At 32.8% G+C, this 17985-nt stretch overlaps 1 protein-coding gene across 1 annotated transcript in view; it reads right to left on the bottom strand.

Moving 5' to 3' along the window:
- Positions 1-245: 245 nt before the first annotated feature.
- The window catches only part of LOC113495949 (fatty acid synthase-like), a 31758-nt gene continuing 14018 nt past the window's right edge, over positions 246-17985 (bottom strand). Inside the window, exons 25-40 of the mRNA XM_026874954.1 lie at positions 16548-16691; positions 16098-16198; positions 15570-15720; positions 14219-14390; positions 13896-14008; positions 13264-13428; positions 9266-9453; positions 7473-7625; positions 6760-7002; positions 6210-6342; positions 5734-5887; positions 3986-4130; positions 2930-3077; positions 1831-2001; positions 1213-1315; positions 246-859 (exon numbers count right to left, since the gene is read on the bottom strand). Of these exons, the coding sequence (XP_026730755.1) occupies positions 303-859; positions 1213-1315; positions 1831-2001; positions 2930-3077; positions 3986-4130; positions 5734-5887; positions 6210-6342; positions 6760-7002; positions 7473-7625; positions 9266-9453; positions 13264-13428; positions 13896-14008; positions 14219-14390; positions 15570-15720; positions 16098-16198; positions 16548-16691 (2841 nt within the window). The 3' untranslated portion in view covers positions 246-302. The remainder of the gene's footprint in view (positions 860-1212; positions 1316-1830; positions 2002-2929; positions 3078-3985; positions 4131-5733; positions 5888-6209; positions 6343-6759; positions 7003-7472; positions 7626-9265; positions 9454-13263; positions 13429-13895; positions 14009-14218; positions 14391-15569; positions 15721-16097; positions 16199-16547; positions 16692-17985) is intronic.

Here is a 17985-nt window from a genome sequence, read left to right as displayed (position 1 = left end):
TTGGTAATATTTTTTTTTTTCTACGAATTTGTTTCCATTTAATATTGCTGTGGATTTCAAATTTCAGAACGGACTACGGCATTATGATTTTCCTGGCTATGAAATTAATAAAAATGTTTGATTTGTGTGCAAATATTTTACTACGTATTGCTTCAACTTTTTTTTCATATCGCTCAATTATATAAAACTACTTTCTAAAATGAATAGGTCAAAATGGCAATAATTTAAATAAATAAAACAAAATGTTGTTTTTAATAATTTATTTATGGCCGTATCTTAAAGTATGTCGCTATAAATAAAACTTAATTTAATTCGTAAGTATAACAGAGGTTCTTCTTTTTAAATTCTTCAATAAGAGATGAATCTAACATTTTGTTGACAATGTTGGTTACTCTGGAATCGTAAGGTGCTGAAGAGTGGTCAGCAGTTATACTGAAAATCTTCACGGGTTGTGTGGAGTACTTCGATAAGTTGTAATCTTCACCGAGATCCTCAGATTTCGGATGAGGAACGCCCCTAATGAGAACAATTTCTGACTCGAGTTTGATCTCAGGCTTGTAATCCTTCGCTAACAGGATCTTATTTAACGTCGAATTGAGTAACGATAGTTTGTACTGGTGCGAATAGTTGGTGAGTCCTCTCAGTTTGTAAATACAAGCGTTCACTTTACTCGACCAATCATTTTCTTGGCTCAAATATTGTTGCAGTTCCTCTGAAGCCTGACCAGCTATAAGCTCATACACATGATTGAGAACAACGCTCTCCAGTTCTGAATGAGTCAAGTCCCCTAAATGTGACTTCAGTTGTATTTTCAATGCATCAGGGCTGCTGTCCAAACAATACACGACTCCAATGTGTCCTGTAATTTCAAGTAGTGTAAATAAGGGGATTTGAATGGAAACCGACCATTTGTAATGCACGCTTTGGCACATTATTTATGAAAGGAATTAACAATACAGTGTTTGTTTGAAACCATTGGGTATGAAATCTCGAGTGTACTTCTGGTAACCTATTGTTGCAGATATTCAAAGAGTTTCGGGATTTGATGAGGGTGAGGAATTATTTCACCATGATTTAATGGTTATTTTAAAGGGTTCTTATTGTTGAAGCAAAATTAACAATTTATCAGATACGACAAATCTTCTTGTTCCTCAAAATTAATATTTGATTTTTAGTTTGATTGAAAACGAGTTAGTCGAATTTTGCTATTACCTTCTTTCTCCAAGAGTGCTGCCAGTTCCAAGGCAATATTGACTCCAAACGAATACCCCAGTAGGTAAAACTTGGATTTCGTCTCAAACTTGGTCTTCATAAACTGAAATAATTCATAAGATATTTTTACAAAGACATTTCTCGAAGTAATTTTATAATACAAATTGCTGGCCATTATTTTAATGGGTGAACTCCAGGAGGTATTTTTAAAAGTAAAATATTAGTCAAATTAGATTAGCGTCTCGTCTCGCCCGTCTAGGTAAAGTGATCTTTAGATATTTTGCGCTTCTTTTGATACTTACGACATCTAATTTTAATTAAAAATTCAATATTCGATGCGAGATGGGTATTTAATTTGTGAGGTTCTTATTTTGTCGAACATATCATTTTAGACTAGTAGGTAAAAGTTTGTCCTACCCAAGTACCCAAGTAAGTTAGGCCTTTAGGTAAACATCAGGTTTACTTTTGGTATTTAATGACCTAAAATTTTCATCTACTCTCTATAATTTCTAGAACATCATCACCAAACGATTACAAAAAAAAATGTATGTTTCACCGTCAAACATAGTATCACACTTTGAAAACAATTCCAAAAGTAATATATAGTACATCACTTACTTTACGTATTTCCGCAGCTATTTCGGGTATGCTATTGCCCTCAAAGTCTGCGGGCATCTGAACAGCTACAGCTTGGGCCTTCAATCCCTCTGCAGCCGAATTAAATATTTGGTATCGCCCTTCGAAGCCAGGTATCAGGGTCACATACGTTTCGTTGGGATCCAAGTCAGTCTGAAAAAAAAACACGGTCGAAATTTAAAAAGTCGCCATGAATTTTAGTACCCTTCCAAAAGTAAAAAAAAGTCATCATCAAATAAAACGATTATAGAAATCTGACAAGTTTTTGGTTAGTAACTAAGGTGGTGGGATAAAAATTAACCAATCCTATGTAATACTGGATACCCGGATAAATAATGATAGTTTTCAATTGAATTGCTTGAAACAAGAAGTCATATATTAATAAAGAGTATTTATCTACACGATTTGGGTAAAGGTTTGGCAGAATAAGACCAAACCTCATTCATGTACTCCAAAAATAGAAAAAGAATCCTCTGTTTGGCAATTGTGTAAAAGCAAATTAATTTCTGTACCTAAATAAATTGCTATTGTTTTGTTAGGCACTTAGGTAGACCACAAATTAATGTAAAACACGATTAATTTGTCTCATTTAGTCTGGATGCTCTTACTTTAGAATTTCTTAATTGTTTTCCATTACAGTAGCTAACTTTCGGTGAAATTGAAAATACAAGATTTTTGACAATTTATACCAAGTTAAGAAAGAAGAATAATATAGTGGAGCGTTTTATTACACGAACTCGTACTTTTATGTATTTGGTCTAATAAATAAAATAAACAATTTCAGATGATGAACTATTTTTGTTATTAATGTAATTATTGGATTTACCGATAATAAAATAAAAGGATGTTGCAATTATGTTTTTGCCAGCGATGATTGCGTTAATTTTGATTTTTAGGTACATAAAACCATCTGCATTAAAATAAATATGAATATTAGCTGCATCAGGCAGCTTATTTGTAATTCTAAGGTGTTAGCTAACTGCAAATCGCATTTCATCAAAATTCGTTCAGCAGTTTCAGCGTAAAATAATATCAAACTATACGTAGATATTTTTGCTCTTATAATACCAGTAACTTTTACCTCAGCTCCTGGGTTCACTAGAGTTTTCATTGGAATTATAGTGTGCGCTGTGATGATATCTTCTTCATCGTCAATAGTTGAGTAGAAAGTAGCTAAACCACTGACAGCCTGGGGTATCTTTGTTCTGCTTTCTCCTACTTTTATGAGGCTAAAACAAAAATGAAAAAAAAGTTTGTTATGCGGCTTTGTCTTTTTTATTATTTTTACTCTTTGATGTGCCAAATATTCTCTTCTGGTAATAGCTGTGTTTTTATATTTTTGACACTCATATTTATTTTTTTACGTATACAAATTTCATAGATTCTGAGATCATGTATTTTGCTTTTATAGGTGGTGCTATAATTTTGGTGTGTTTTTGTGAGTGTGTATGTTTGTATGTATTTATTCATTCAGACAATTTGTATGAAAAATCAGCACTTTTGATCCCAAATAAGCTTAGTAAGTTAGTAGTAACACTAAATAGAGCTCAAGAAGATTAAACTTGAAACATAAAAAGCAAAACCTATCGAATACCTTATTCAGCGCAATATAATGTGGGTCACTACAAAGTACCAAATAGTACCATCTCATCACTATTTAGTGCACGTTGCGAACGAAGAACATAAAAAACTTCGCTCGCTCAAATCCAATTTTCTGTCAAATTTTACGACTAAACACAAAAATAGTAAGTTCTTTGTTTTGCGAAGAGTTTTTTTGAATAAAAATATCTTTCGTTACCTCTATTTCGAAATAGGATTCGGAATGATATATTTTGAATAATCTTTAACTGGTCGCTTACAATTACCACTATTTCGGTCTATCAGTATTATCGACTAGTGATGTCATATCGACCACTCCTTAACTACCTGTGTTTTAAATCTATTTTATAACCCGTTCAACGATACAAAACTTAATAATTAGGTCAAACCCAAAAAATGAGCACTTTTTGAAAGTTGAATTGTCAGCTCCCATTTTCGCCCACCCATCACCACTTCCTTAGTGCTCTTGCTGCTTTCGAGCAAGCAACGAGCAAGCAACAGTTAAAACAGTTTCGATATTTTAGTGAAACTAACTTACCTTTCGACGGTCATTCGTTGGATTTTGTCTGTAGGGAAGTCGATTTCATATGAGTTCCTGATAAGGGTTTGTATCTCTTCCAAGTTCACTTCATTGAGCATTCGATCAACAGAATAATCCAGGTATTTGTTGATATTTGTTACACCTGTAATACAAGCGACTATTATTATAAAACCGTATAATAATTTGAGAATTTTGCTCAAATTATCATAAGCAACATTTGTTAAGATAATTTTTACATGGTACTAGCTGTTACCCTCGGGCCTACTCGCTAGAACGCAAAAATGATCCCACAGGATCATAAAATGCTGCTAATATCCTATGTGTTAATCCTGGTTATAAACTATTTGTGTACCAAGTTTCGTCTAAATCCGTTCAGTGGTTTTACGTGAAGAAGGAACACACATCCATGCATACAAACTTTCGTTTATAATATTAGAAAGACGTGAATATTAAAATGAAATTAAACTTTTTAGTCGTTTGCTCATTCCTTGTACTGCGTATCTCGAAATACTAGTTTTTAATTAGCACGTGTATAACATCCAAGAATTGCGTTGAGTCATTTGATATTTCGCGTGAAAATACTACTATTAAAAGTCCTAATATTAAAGCATAATATACATATTTAAGCTTTGAATATGAGATTTATTAGTCTTAAATTTTCTCTGTAAATGAAGTATAAGTCGCGTGCATTCCTGTGTCTGTCATTTACAAAAACGCAGACTTTCATTCATCTCAATTATGTCAAGAATAGAATGGAATACTTATTTATTTATTTCGAAGAATATTGCAATCATTTTTATTCCAGATACAAATTACCATACTTTCTTCGGAAACCCGACTACTACAACGCTAGTCAACACCTCACCCATTAACTTATCATAGTACTTAGTCAGCTGAATGAAAATTCAATATACCTTCTTTCAGATTTCGATCATTTGAATTTCCAAATTCAGGAATCAAAATATCTTAATACATGCTTCGAAAACTGAACGGCGTTAAACACGTGTTAAATGCTTCTATTGGGTACTATAACAGTTGGAAGTAGCACAGTTACCAAATGCAACTAGCATTAATTCCGATCCAAGTTCAGCAAAACAAACTCATTTGCTCTCAATATTACTGCTGTTTTGAATTAGTTACGATTTGTAAATATCGTAGTATTAGTTTGGTTTGACTTACGTACTAATGGATCTGTGCATAACTAATAACGGTATTAATAATTTGATTAATTATTCATAATTAATGCCACTCGTCGAAATAATTCAAATGTTTCCACTCGCTTTTTTTAGCGAATCAATCGAAGTTGAGTCGTATGATATAGCAGCAATAAGACATTTTTTATTTCCAACATAACGTTAAGTTCATGTCATCATGATATTGCATTGTCAGACAATTTACACAAAGATACAAAATGCTTTATCAATTTCAAACCAGAAAGTAGAAATTTGGAATTAACTTAAAAGTTTTGAAGGACTAACATAAGGATAGATAAAATAATAAGTAAATTCTTGCAAATTACTTTCAGGCACACAACTCGCTACTTAATTGTCAACATCCACACACTAATATGTTGTTTACATTAGGTTTAAGATTCGAACCATCGAATGAATGTAATGCTGTCTGAAACATCGTGTATTAAGCCCCATCAGAGGTTATAAATAATCATGAAGAATTAATAAAAAAAATATAATAATAAATCAAACTAGGAAAAGGAAGAAGTAGAAAATCTTAGTAAAGATTCTTACCTAAAATATTAGCAAGCTTCTTCAAGTAGTCCCTGTCGTTGTGTTTCTTTAGGTTGTAGAACAAAACGTTCTTGTATTTTAATTTCAAACTGGTCTCCATTGCATTGAAAAGAACCGACAGCGAACTACGGTTTAGTATTTCTTCTGGATTTGGCTGAAGAATAATAAAAAATATGAGACGTTACGAGCAAAAAGTTCAATAACATACAAAAAAAAAGAACTGATTGTTGAATTATCAAAAATATATGACAAAATTAACTCATGAATGTTATAAAAACCCAAAAATCATTTTAACACAGACGTTTTTCCTATCACCTAAGGCTTACTGTGATGACTGGGTCCATACTGTTCTCAAACATAGCATTGCCTCTGTTAAAATATATTCTATGGCAACAATAAAGATCTGAGTATTAAAATTTTAGCCTACGAAAGTTCTATCATACTATTTATAATATTTTCAGTTAAAAAATGCTTACTTTTTGAAGAGCAGTACGCACAAATAGTGCTGGGAAACCAGTTTCAGATCTTCCTTTTAATATTTTTTCTAATACTGAGAAAACGAATTCGCTGCTCGCGCTATTTGAAGGAGTGGCTACGATGACGAAGTGACTGCAAATTTTCAAGAAATGTTAATAACAGGGAGAATATACTGTAGAAGTTATTCAGGGTATTTAAATCCATAAAAAGGAGAAAAAATAGGTTTATAAAAATATTGATGTTTGGAAGGGCAGTGGAAAATTTAATATGGTAACAGTTTTATTTCTATGAAAAAACCATTAAATGAGAATTCAATAAACCATTTTATTAAGTATTTTCAATAGCGATTAATGGATTGGAAATCAAAAAGCAATTCAATTGGAGCAAAACAAGAAAAATCTTAAAAAAAACATCAAACTAAATTACTAAAAAGTATTACATAACAGCATTATGGGTAAACAAAATTAGATACGACCTGATAAGATGTGCAACAATTTAGTTTTTACTGTATATAATAGGACGTATGTCAAAAATAAAACAAAGTTATACCTTAGATCATTGCAATAGGTTTTAGACGTCATACTCAAGTTAATAACTGCGTTAACGGTCTTATTGTATTTGATGACAAAATCTTCGGCCTTATCATTAGTTTTTGTCTCAATATCAGGAACAACAAATATTCCTTTAACAGGTCCAACTTTTGCCGCATCCATTATCATTTTCGTACATCCTTGCTGTGTTTGAAGGTTGTCCGTAGATATTTTTATTGCAACATTGTTTTCGTTCCACAATCTAGAAAAATAGAAGCTCTTTTTTATTCTTTTATTTTTATTATCAAGAACATTTAATAATTCACTAGCTGAGCCAGCAAAACGTTGTTTTGTCACATAAATGATTGAAAGGAATATCTTTTGAAGAAAAAACATTAAATACGAATAAACTGTTAGAGGTAGACTATCCTTAACATTTAGGGGGATGAAAAATAGCCGTTGTCCGATTTTTAAAGCCACTATTATGCATACAAAATTTCATGACAATCAGTCAAGACGTTATGGAAGAGTTAAACAACAAACAACGAAACAGGAATTCTATAGATTAGAAGATTTCTTATAATCCTAGGATATCAGCAACCATGGTGATAGCAACTTAATTATTATATATAAGAAAGTATCAAACAAAAGTCAACTATTACTAACACGAAACACTGTTACAGACTCTACAATATCGAACTCTACAATATACCAAAAAGATCTCATACTTACACAAATTTAGACTGCCAATACCCACTGACTTTAGATTTTGAATGCAGTACAATTTTTCTAGCTCCTTTCTTGATCAGTCTATCAGCCAACTCAACGCCTAATCCAGTTTCGTCGCATATCACTACATACACACCTTTAGGATCATAGCTTATTCTGAAATGAAAAACATGGTTAAAAACAAGAAAGTGTAAAAAAATATCGTAACAGACATCAACCAGAATTTAATAAGTATTTAGAATTAAAAAAAAATTACGATAACCTCAAGTCCATCGTACGTTATACAAGAAGTACGAATTAAAAAGGTGGAAAGCCAAATGTTTTAGCACTGGCTGGATTTTCTCAATACAATAATAAAAGATTCTAAATGTGAATAAGAAAAACGAATTACGCAATATCCTTAAATTGCTTTAAAGTTTTAAATATTTACATGCTAAAGGCGGTTAATGCTGAGCTAAAAATGACAAGGAGTGTACCAATAAACCAGAATATCTTAAAGTAAATTTTTTGCAGCTGCGGAAATGAGATAGAACATTGTAAGACGAATAGCGCCATCTCTTTTCTTTTGAAACTGACTATGAAAGAGATTGAATGCCACTTAATTTCATCCATAATATAAACTTTGGAGTGACAAGGAAGTGTGTGAGTGGTTCAATCAACTTTGGAGATTTCCTTAAGAATTTAGAAGTTTTATTTGATGAGCTATTTGTCTTCGTACTGTCTCTTCAATCATAATTTTGAAGACACTTGGCTTATAAATTGTAAGAATGTTCTTTGACAGTTTTCAAAGTTATTTAATAGACCTATAATAATGAAATTTGTCCTTTACAATATAAATATATTTAAGTGAAAATTTGACTTTAGTAAAGCTTTAAAATCAAAAAAATAAAATTCATAAATGCTAAAATATATTTCAATATAAAAAGTCTTCAATAAATGTTATTTATATCAATATTTCTTGAGAAATACTCGTAATACCGACGGACGGTAACAATAGGAATGTCATACCATGTTACCGTAAAGCTTTAAAATACAGTTTTTTTATAAAAAGAGTGCAACAAAACTTATCTGTACTTTCTTTTTAAAATTTTGACTAGCAAAACTGATCCTGCAAACTGCTTTCCGCCGTGCTAATCAAGTGCACGGCGGAAATTATATTAAATATTTCACTTCTGTGATAAGTATCAAAGAACTGAAATATTTAATAAAGATAAATAGAAAATATTTAAATATACTTAGAGATAGAGTGCAATACTATTTTAATTTTAAAAGGGACACTAATTTTTATCTATACAATTATTCAAATAAATCAATTTCTGTCATTTTTACTTCGTAAACCATTTTTCAACTAAGAAATCTTAGAACTGCCAGACATTCAAGCCTTTTCGGTAACATGGTTACTACAGTTCAAATGAAAGTCAGAACAGGCGACCTGTACTGACAGAATACAACCATATTGATTGCTAACTAGCCCAGTCTTACTTATTCTATCTATTTTTTTAAACAAAAATATTCATTTTGACAACCCCAAAATGCCAAACCCCTATAAAATGTAGTATTTGACGATGATAACTGAACTCCATGGCATTTAAAGGTTTGAAAGTGACCATTTCAGTAAATTGCCTACTTTTTTCGTTTAAGCTGAAAACGACAAAAAAGTATACGTTACATGTGCAATACTTATGGTTGACAAAATTTAAATAATAAGAATACAAATGCCTACATCTAACGGTTTTTTGTTACTGTTTTTGCTAGCGCCATCTGTGTTCAAAACTGTGAAACTCAAAGTAACTCACCGAGGAATGACGTTGAACCCTTGCGTCAAAATCTCCGGACTCCTCATTCTTATTAAAACTTTTCCCACGTGTTTGCTCGATGAAAGAAGTCGGAAGGCCTTTGTGATTTCAATAGGTGAATATTCCACACGACTAATTGGCCTCACTGTGCCTTTTGCAATCCCCTCGGCGATTGTTCGTTGGAGGTACTGAAAGGAATAAAATCTGTTAGGGAAGTGTACGTGCATATAAAATATAAAGATTTGGAGAGAAATAAGGGTGGTGAGAGAAGGGGGGGTGGTATATCGATTTCGTCGATTAATATTATGTTAATGTCAAATCGTACTACAAAAGGTCCAAAATAAAAATCAAAATCAAAATTCATTTATTCAAATTAGGCTACTAAGTAGCACTTTTTGAAGGTCAGCACCATTTACATTGGATAGCACCCAGTTTCGCCCACCCTTCACCGCTTCCTAAGTGCTTTTGCTGTGAGAGAAGAAACGTCCCGCGCCCAAAGAGTTAAAATGTGACCCTATTACTAATGCACAACAGCCTGTGCGTCTGTCATCAAGCTATAAGCTCATGAAGATTTCATAGTGGCTAGATAGCTGAAACTATCGTAGATAAGGTTTCTCTTTTACTGCTATAACAATAAATAATGATAGTTAACATCGAGGAAGAGCAAGGGTATGATACATTTATTTTCCTTTAGCATACTTGTACGGAACCCTCAGTATTGCGGGTCCAGCTCGCACTGACCAGTTTTCATCTCGAGTTTTTTCATTTTTTAATAAAAAGAGTTATTTTGCGGAGTAGGTACTTGGTTTCATATTCTGAGTAAAATCAAATAATACTCAGTAAATCACGAATACCAAGTATTGTGTTTCAAATGAATAACCACAATATGAAACAGTAAGCTTCGTATTGTAGTATCGACAAAATTATATAATTAATTATACTATTATAATAACTTCATTGAAAACATTGTTGTAATTAATGTTAAAATCGACGTAATATTTATATTTATTTTCGTTCTGACGAATTTTCATTTGTTAATAGGTAGAATAGGAATTAATCAGTCAGAGTAATTTATATTCATGGTTGTTCTCAATAACAATTGTCTATTTATAAACATTTTTTTTTAAATTTGTTTATTGCCATAGTTAGAATTTAAAAAAATTGATGATTTAGAAGTCTAAATTGAAAATGGATACACAAGCTGTCAACCCTATATTTATATGAACGGCTGACTAGGTAGTTGTTCCGAGTTACCCTGGTACAAGGATACAAGGGAAGGGAGAAGCACTCCGATGGTTTAAGCCAGTATGGGTCCCCATCTTGCCCAGGGCGGAAAAAGTACATGACGATGTCACCGAGTAAAGTAAATACTTGGCAAAACCGAGGCCGCATTGCAACAAAGAGTGTCGTGAAAGAAGCTAAAGATATACGTTTTTTTCTTTAAATTAGTTTCTCATCAAAGTTAGGACCGTACCAAACGTTGTTTTACCTCGATGTTTATGATAAAGTTGCAGCAGAAACAAGTTCAACATTATTGCTGTTCATGAGCTACGTGAAGTCTTGGTAATAAGCTTCGGTTTTTACCCTTTGGCAAGTGTTAATTGGCACACTAATAGTTCTAAACTTTGCAAAGAAAAGCCTTTTGAAACAGATAAAAACCTCTTCTATTCAAAACAAATCTCAACTAACCTTTGAAAATAATTTTATGATAAGAAAACCATTATCAACATTGCCATAAAAAGCGAAGGAAAAAAACTTTCGCCTGGCCATCTTCCAATTAACTTGATAGATTAATTACTTATACAAAAGTACACTTCCCTTTAGAAAATGAACGAGAAAGGAAAAATGTTTTCCCTAGAATTTCTATTGTATGACGATTGTTTTTCTTATTATAGGAATCCTTTTCACACGCAAAGAGGATAGAAATAAATGTAATGGAATCTGTACTGCTAATAGTATACATATAATGTATATGTTTTGTTGTAACTTCCGTGAGGATGATTCGTAGTTCAATAAAATGCAATGGGTTTTTTCGGTTATGCTAAGGATTCCGGTTGGGACTGAAACTATTCACGCAATCATGACAAATACGCATGGGTAAACCATTGCAGCATTTATGTAAGTATATCATCATTTCTGCTTAATTCTGTCTTTTTCATTTTAATTATTGTGACGAAGATAAAATAAAACCCTTGAACACGTTTCTATGAACTAAGTAGATAATTCCTAATATTATAATATAATTTATTAGCATGATCTTGTTCGGGAGCAGGTTTGATTCGCGTAAGAATTTCATTAATTGCAACAGGGTGAATAGGTGGATAAGTACACCAAATCAGGTCCAAATAATAGTAAACCATTAATAAAAAAAATGAATTAGAACACTTAACAGTATCTTACTTCACCTTATAGATAGATTCAAAGAATATTATACTAACACCATGGAAGTCACGCAAAATCTCACGATACAATTACTTGCTCAAAATACATATGTATATTTAAAATACAAAAAATCAGCTCCCAAAAATGTCGACAACATTTTAAATATTTACGTTTATTCATATCTGCATTCGTTTTTATTTTTCGGAGTGGGTAAAATTTCAAGCTAGGTCTGAACTAAAAGCAGGAGGCAGTGAAAGCCGCTTACAGAAGTAATGTTTTGAGCCTTAATCTGCGGTTCTGCGTTATGTATACAACCAGTTATATATTCCCTATATATGTAGTAGCCTAGCTTAAATTAGCAGCCTTGTATGTGTTATGACTGGTCTGTTAGTCTAGTGGTTAGTAGCTGCTATACCGGAGGTCCTGCGTTTGATTCCCACGTAGGACCCTAAATTTTGTAGAAATGCTGTCCCAATTTTTATTATAAGTTAAAGTTACTAGTGTAACTGTTGTAGAAGACAAATTCTGATCCATGAGTGCAAAAAAAATTCATGAAGTCTTTTTGGTTTAGGATTATTACGAGTAGCTTTCCTTAGTAATAAAGGTAGTTATTATCGAGCTGTTTCAATAAATGTCAAAATGTAAATATTGAAACCATTTATCCAAGAAGCATTTTGAAGAACCTTTTTTATCACCCTTATATATTCAAACTACAAAAAATGCTATCCTTCATTCAGATGTCCGTGGCTATTACATACCTACATGTACCTTACAACCGTATACAAAACCACACGGGATTTCTGGTGCGTGTAGGAACTATAAAATGCCCTTTACAAATGTTTTGCTTACATTTCAGCATTTTTTTACCTCTACGTTTTATATAAGACATTAAAATTGGAACCTTATTATTAAGGCACCACTGTCTGTTTGTAAGTCCGTCCGTCTGTCACTAGTACGTCATCACTTGTGTATGTTCTTTTGATAGAGCTATAACAACAAACAGTTTGGTGATATTTTCTTGCTGAATTGTTTCTTTATTTATTTTTAACAGATCCCCAGTAGTTCACACTTGGCCAGTATTTATAAATTACTTGATATCTTAGCAAAATCCGTATCTACATTTTAATTCAGTTTCGCGTTCTACTTGTTAACTTACTATTTTGAGCAAATAAATGTTCAAAATATTTTGGTGCAATAAACAGTAACAAAGTCACAACATTATCATAATTTGTTGCGTAGATCAATACTTCAGTAAGCAAAGTAGATATAAATATAGATCACAATGTTGTTCACCTCTGACGCTCATTAAAACTTACTCAAAACAATTAATTTGCGATCCAGCTTGATACAAACAACTAATTATATAGCAGTAAATATGTATGTGATGGAAATGATAGTAATTCAGTTTAACATCTGACTTTATATACCAATTTTCTACAGAAATGAACTTAAACTGTTATGAGCAGCTTTTCTCATTTCTCCATGTTCTTTGGCGTTCAAAATTTGAAACTCCTGTATTTACAAATTCTGAAGTCATGAAATTGGATTAATATCTACGTCATGTAATAAACTCACAAAAGTGATTATAAAAAATATAATTATTCACAAATACTAACCTTCTTTTCTTCAACGTTTTCGGGCCTGAATATACTTGAAAAATCAACACATAGGTACGACCGCTCTTTAGCTAAGTAGGACATTCCAAAACCTTTGTTTTCATAGTTATCATACGAAGCAAGGTCCAAATATAATCCGGAATGATCAACGCAGTGCATTGCCACCTGAAAATAATATTTTTTATTAATATTGTATTGAAATAATTTTTTAAACGGAATTAGATCCGAGACACAAGTTCGCGCAAGGCAATCTTATTTGCATCGACTGTGTGGATAGTCACGTGCTAAGTCACCACGCTAAACGTATGTGTCGCGGTTTTGAACCCCGCGTAGGACAAGCATATGTGTGATCTTCGAACACTGGTTCTGGTTTTAGTGTGGATGATGTGCATGTGACTTCAATGATTGTGAAACCCCGCGACGCAAAGATTAAATTCTTAGTTTCAGAACGAGAATTTTTAGAACAAGATAAATACGCGAAGATTAGACCCATTTATGGGAATGGTATTGCTACTCGACAAGTCACGTAGATTTAACTTGTCAGATTAATAAATTGGAACTTTGAATCAGCTTCGGAGACATCGATCTCACTTAGCATATGACATGTGTAGCTTATAGTATAGTCAACTTACCTCTCTCAACGGCCCACTTGCACAGTTTATCACAAAATCGCAATCAATATTTTTCGCACTATTTTTAAGAATACTCAAGAATGAGTCGTTCCTAGCGTGGCAAATATTGTTTTCTAGAACAAAGAAATGGTATTAATTTGGAGACTATAATTATTTTACACCAAAACACTGACCGATTTATCAAAAGACATTGAAAAAAACTATGACTGAACAAATTTTGAAAAAAAAACGTCCTACTTTTTGTTTTTAAACAAAGTTGAATTTTAGTCGTTTTTCTGTAAGGGAAACTCATATAAAAACCCTAAATTAAAGCATTTTCTCACCGTCTAACTTGGGGAACAAACGAAGCAACATCTTCTTCTTACTCATACTGCTAACAGATGTGAATACGGTACAGTCTAGGGACAGACATATAGCAATCACTGCTTGTCCTAATGCTCCCGCTCCACCCGTCACGTAAACCCTTTGATTCTTAAACAATTGGCTCTTGATCGTCTGGAAGAAAAAAAGATATAGGTATATATTATTATGGTGTTTTTTTTTGAGAATGTCATAGTCCACAGAACCGCTAAATTGTGTCCAAATTCCGTGTCATTGACACTCAACACCTTCAAATATTTTTTGCAGTCACACTTCTTTATTTAATCATTGTCTTTGTGGCAAGCCACTACGATACGTCGTTTAGTGGTCCGTCACACGTTCAAAATTAAAATAATATTACTCTAAGATGTGGCGGGTGAAAACTTTTGGTAGGGGAAAATATAGTTGAAAATAATGATTATAATTTTCCATACTTAGACTAAAATATTTTCTTAATTTCCATTGCCTTTGTCTTCGGCTTAGATAAGGATTAATGACAAAGCCTGTTGACCAAATTTGCATTTCATATGAAATACCAGTCCAGTTTACAGTTTAAAAGCCATTAGATTCGAAGGATTCTCAGAACGCTCCTAGCCTAAGCAACGTCTATAGAAAATCAGATTTTCCCGATACATCCAGTTTCTGAGATACCAGTTAAGCCGCTCTAATGCTGGTATTACCTGGACGTATAAAGACAATCCTACAGACGTCGGATGTATTGAGAGAATACATTAAAGCTAGTCCAGTGCTACCAACATAATCTTCTAAGATTCCTGTCTTCAGTTTAAGCATTCAGAAACTGTTTGGATGTAGAATATTCAACTGCTCACATGATGCCCCGAAACGAAATGAAACCATTAAACTGAATACTTTATCAAACGAATCCGTAAGGTTATTTGAAAATGCTTGTTTATGTTGCTTCTTTAAAAACTTTAAAGTTGATGCTTGTTTTGGCTGTTTTATTCTATTACTAGCTAATGCTAACAACATCGCCTGCCTGGATGTTGATTATAGCTGCAAGAACATTACCCTATTTTTACGAAGTCAGATAAAAAGTCTGTGTTGATCCAAGGTGTCGGCTATCACTATACCCAATTTAAATGAAAGCGGTCTAGCCGTTTCGACGTGAAGAGTTAAAAAACATACACACAATATACGAACACACTCACTTCTTACTGGGATAGTTTATTCTACCGCCAATCTATATTTACCCGAGACTTCAATAAATTTTGTTCAATAACTGTGTTCCTTATTTTCTCTTTTTAAGATTTTTTCTAATTCAATCATTAGGATTTATTTAAAAAAGGTACTTACCAAGCAGTAATAGGCAATAGCGTAGGGCAGAGGAACAGTGGCGGCGTCTTGTAGACTCCAATGGTCCGGAACTGGCCATAGGAAATCAGGGTCAGCCTCTACGGTGCTTCCCAATGCCCCTCCAGATACTAAACCCATGACTCTATCGCCACTGATGATAAAAAAAAAACGTAATGTAATAAACAAAGATATCTTTTAAGAAAAATAATTTTTAGTCTTATTCATTTTCATTCCATTTTTGTTTAAAAAAAACATATTGTTCAGACAACTTATAAAAAAATGTACCTGGTTATTTAATACGATAAAGTAAAAGGTATTAAATACACGGGCCAGAAAGGTACTATAGTACTACTACTAAAGGTACTATATAGGATACTAAAATAATACAATTTTTCTCATATTTAAAGGCTTTTTTATTGAAATGCGTTAAGACAAATTTAAATAAAAAAAACTTGTCTATTAAACTCGCTCCTTAGTAAGCGTGTGTTTTTGTCGGCCTGATGAGGATAAAACTTTTTAAATACTTACTCAGCATCAATACCGCTGTAATCCATTCCAAGTTTTTCTTGCCTTTTAATACTACTGATTGCTATCTCTGAATCCTTTAATGAAATTCCTGCGTATGAAACCTATAAAAAGAAAAGAAAGTTAACTCAAACCTTTTCTTTGGATGGTCTGGTTAAGCAAAAAACTTTTGGACTTCTGATTAAACATCAGACGAAAATAGAAATAAAGATGAAAATAATACTTTAATATTGGATAAGACACAGCAGATTATTATCCAACTGGCAAAACTTATTTGACAGAAATATGGTTCCAAAAGTGCATTGTAACACTTAGAAAAAAACGAAAATTGTGACCTTGGAGTCCCAGTACAAAATGTTACGTATACGTGTTACTTAGCACTGCAATGTAGTATGCGGTTTGAATAATACTTTAAAATACAGTATTCACTTTTTCAAGTGTATACATACATACCTGTACAACGTTTTTACTGGCGGAAAGAGTTGGGGCTTCAATCCAGGTCAGGTCATCCAAATCACCAGTTTGACTAGTCAGTGTCACATTTTTAAGCTTGGCTGAGGTTGAAACTGGGCTGTAGTAAAGACCTCCCCATTCACCCTGTATAAAGTTATGAGAAATCAATAAAGTGAATCTTTATTAATATGAACAGATATAAGGGTAATGACACACGCTCGTTTCTTGAACGTGCGTTTAAAAGTTAAATCGAGCGAAATTGAGCGACCTGCCACATGGTGTCAAAAAATTGTGAATTGCGAAACAACGTAGGTTTAAAACACAAGAAGGATCAAGATGAGACGAGATTATGTATTATTTTTTAAACAGACCCTGACGACCTCCTTAAAATAAAGTGTACGGAGCCAAATTTGATGTCATGTTTATAGTCAACAACTCTTACTTTACGTCGAATAAAAAGAATTAATAAAATTGATGACTGAATGACAGAAAAATTGAGCACGTGTCCTGCTTTTAGGAGTTGGTTCAAAAGTGGCTGCGTTGAAATGACAAAGCGGCAAGACATTATTCAATATGTTTGAGGCAGCGTCAACGCAGCGTTAAAATAATTGCGTGTGTTGCAACCCCACTGCCCGTGTAACATCACTGTTAGTAGCAAATTTCCAAGAAATATAGTATCATCCAACTTCAATGTATTTTAATAAAAAATAAGCTTTTACGAATATGAATTCTCAGTAATATCATACCCTTTGTATGTCATCCTCATATAAGTACATGATGTTACTGAAAAGTGACCATATAAGCTGTATATAAATAAATCTAATAGTATAAATCTGTTTGCACCGTCAGACAGATTTCCAAAAAATATTGAATAATAATGCTTTATTCATTTTATCACATCTTTCAAAAGTATGGAAGATAAAAGGCACTTAAGTATGGTAGTGGGGGCTATAAGTAACGTCACTTGCTAGTAAAAAGTTTGCTCGTAAGTGACGTCACACGAAATTTTAAATCTCTGTACCCACAATCTTAGAAGAAGAAGACAGAAGAAAAAATACGTATCCAATATTTTCTGGAAATCTGACAGATGGTGAAAAATTGTTTTCGAAACTTGTGTTTCAATTTTATTCAGTTCTTTGACATTACTAATCTTGTGAACGTGACGTCATTCCCTAGCACTTTGAGTTTCCTTTTTAACGTGCCAGCAAAACTGTTCAAACATGGGAAATTCTTGGAGTTTCGTGTAGCGTGTTGAGAGGTCGAGATTGTATCAGACATAATATTGACAGATCGTTAGTTTTGCGCTAGCTTGACGCAAGTATTTTGTAAGATGTGAGTTGATAAACGCGGGTTTTTTAAGTACTTACCGCTTTTTTTTCGTAAAAAGTGTTTTGATTCGTCGATTATTATTATTCATGGCAAAATCACTTATTATTAG

This window comes from Trichoplusia ni, chromosome 7, assembly GCF_003590095.1.
Source record: "Trichoplusia ni isolate ovarian cell line Hi5 chromosome 7, tn1, whole genome shotgun sequence".
NCBI lineage: Eukaryota > Metazoa > Arthropoda > Insecta > Lepidoptera > Noctuidae > Trichoplusia > Trichoplusia ni.
This window is presented reverse-complemented; position numbering and strand designations above follow the sequence as displayed.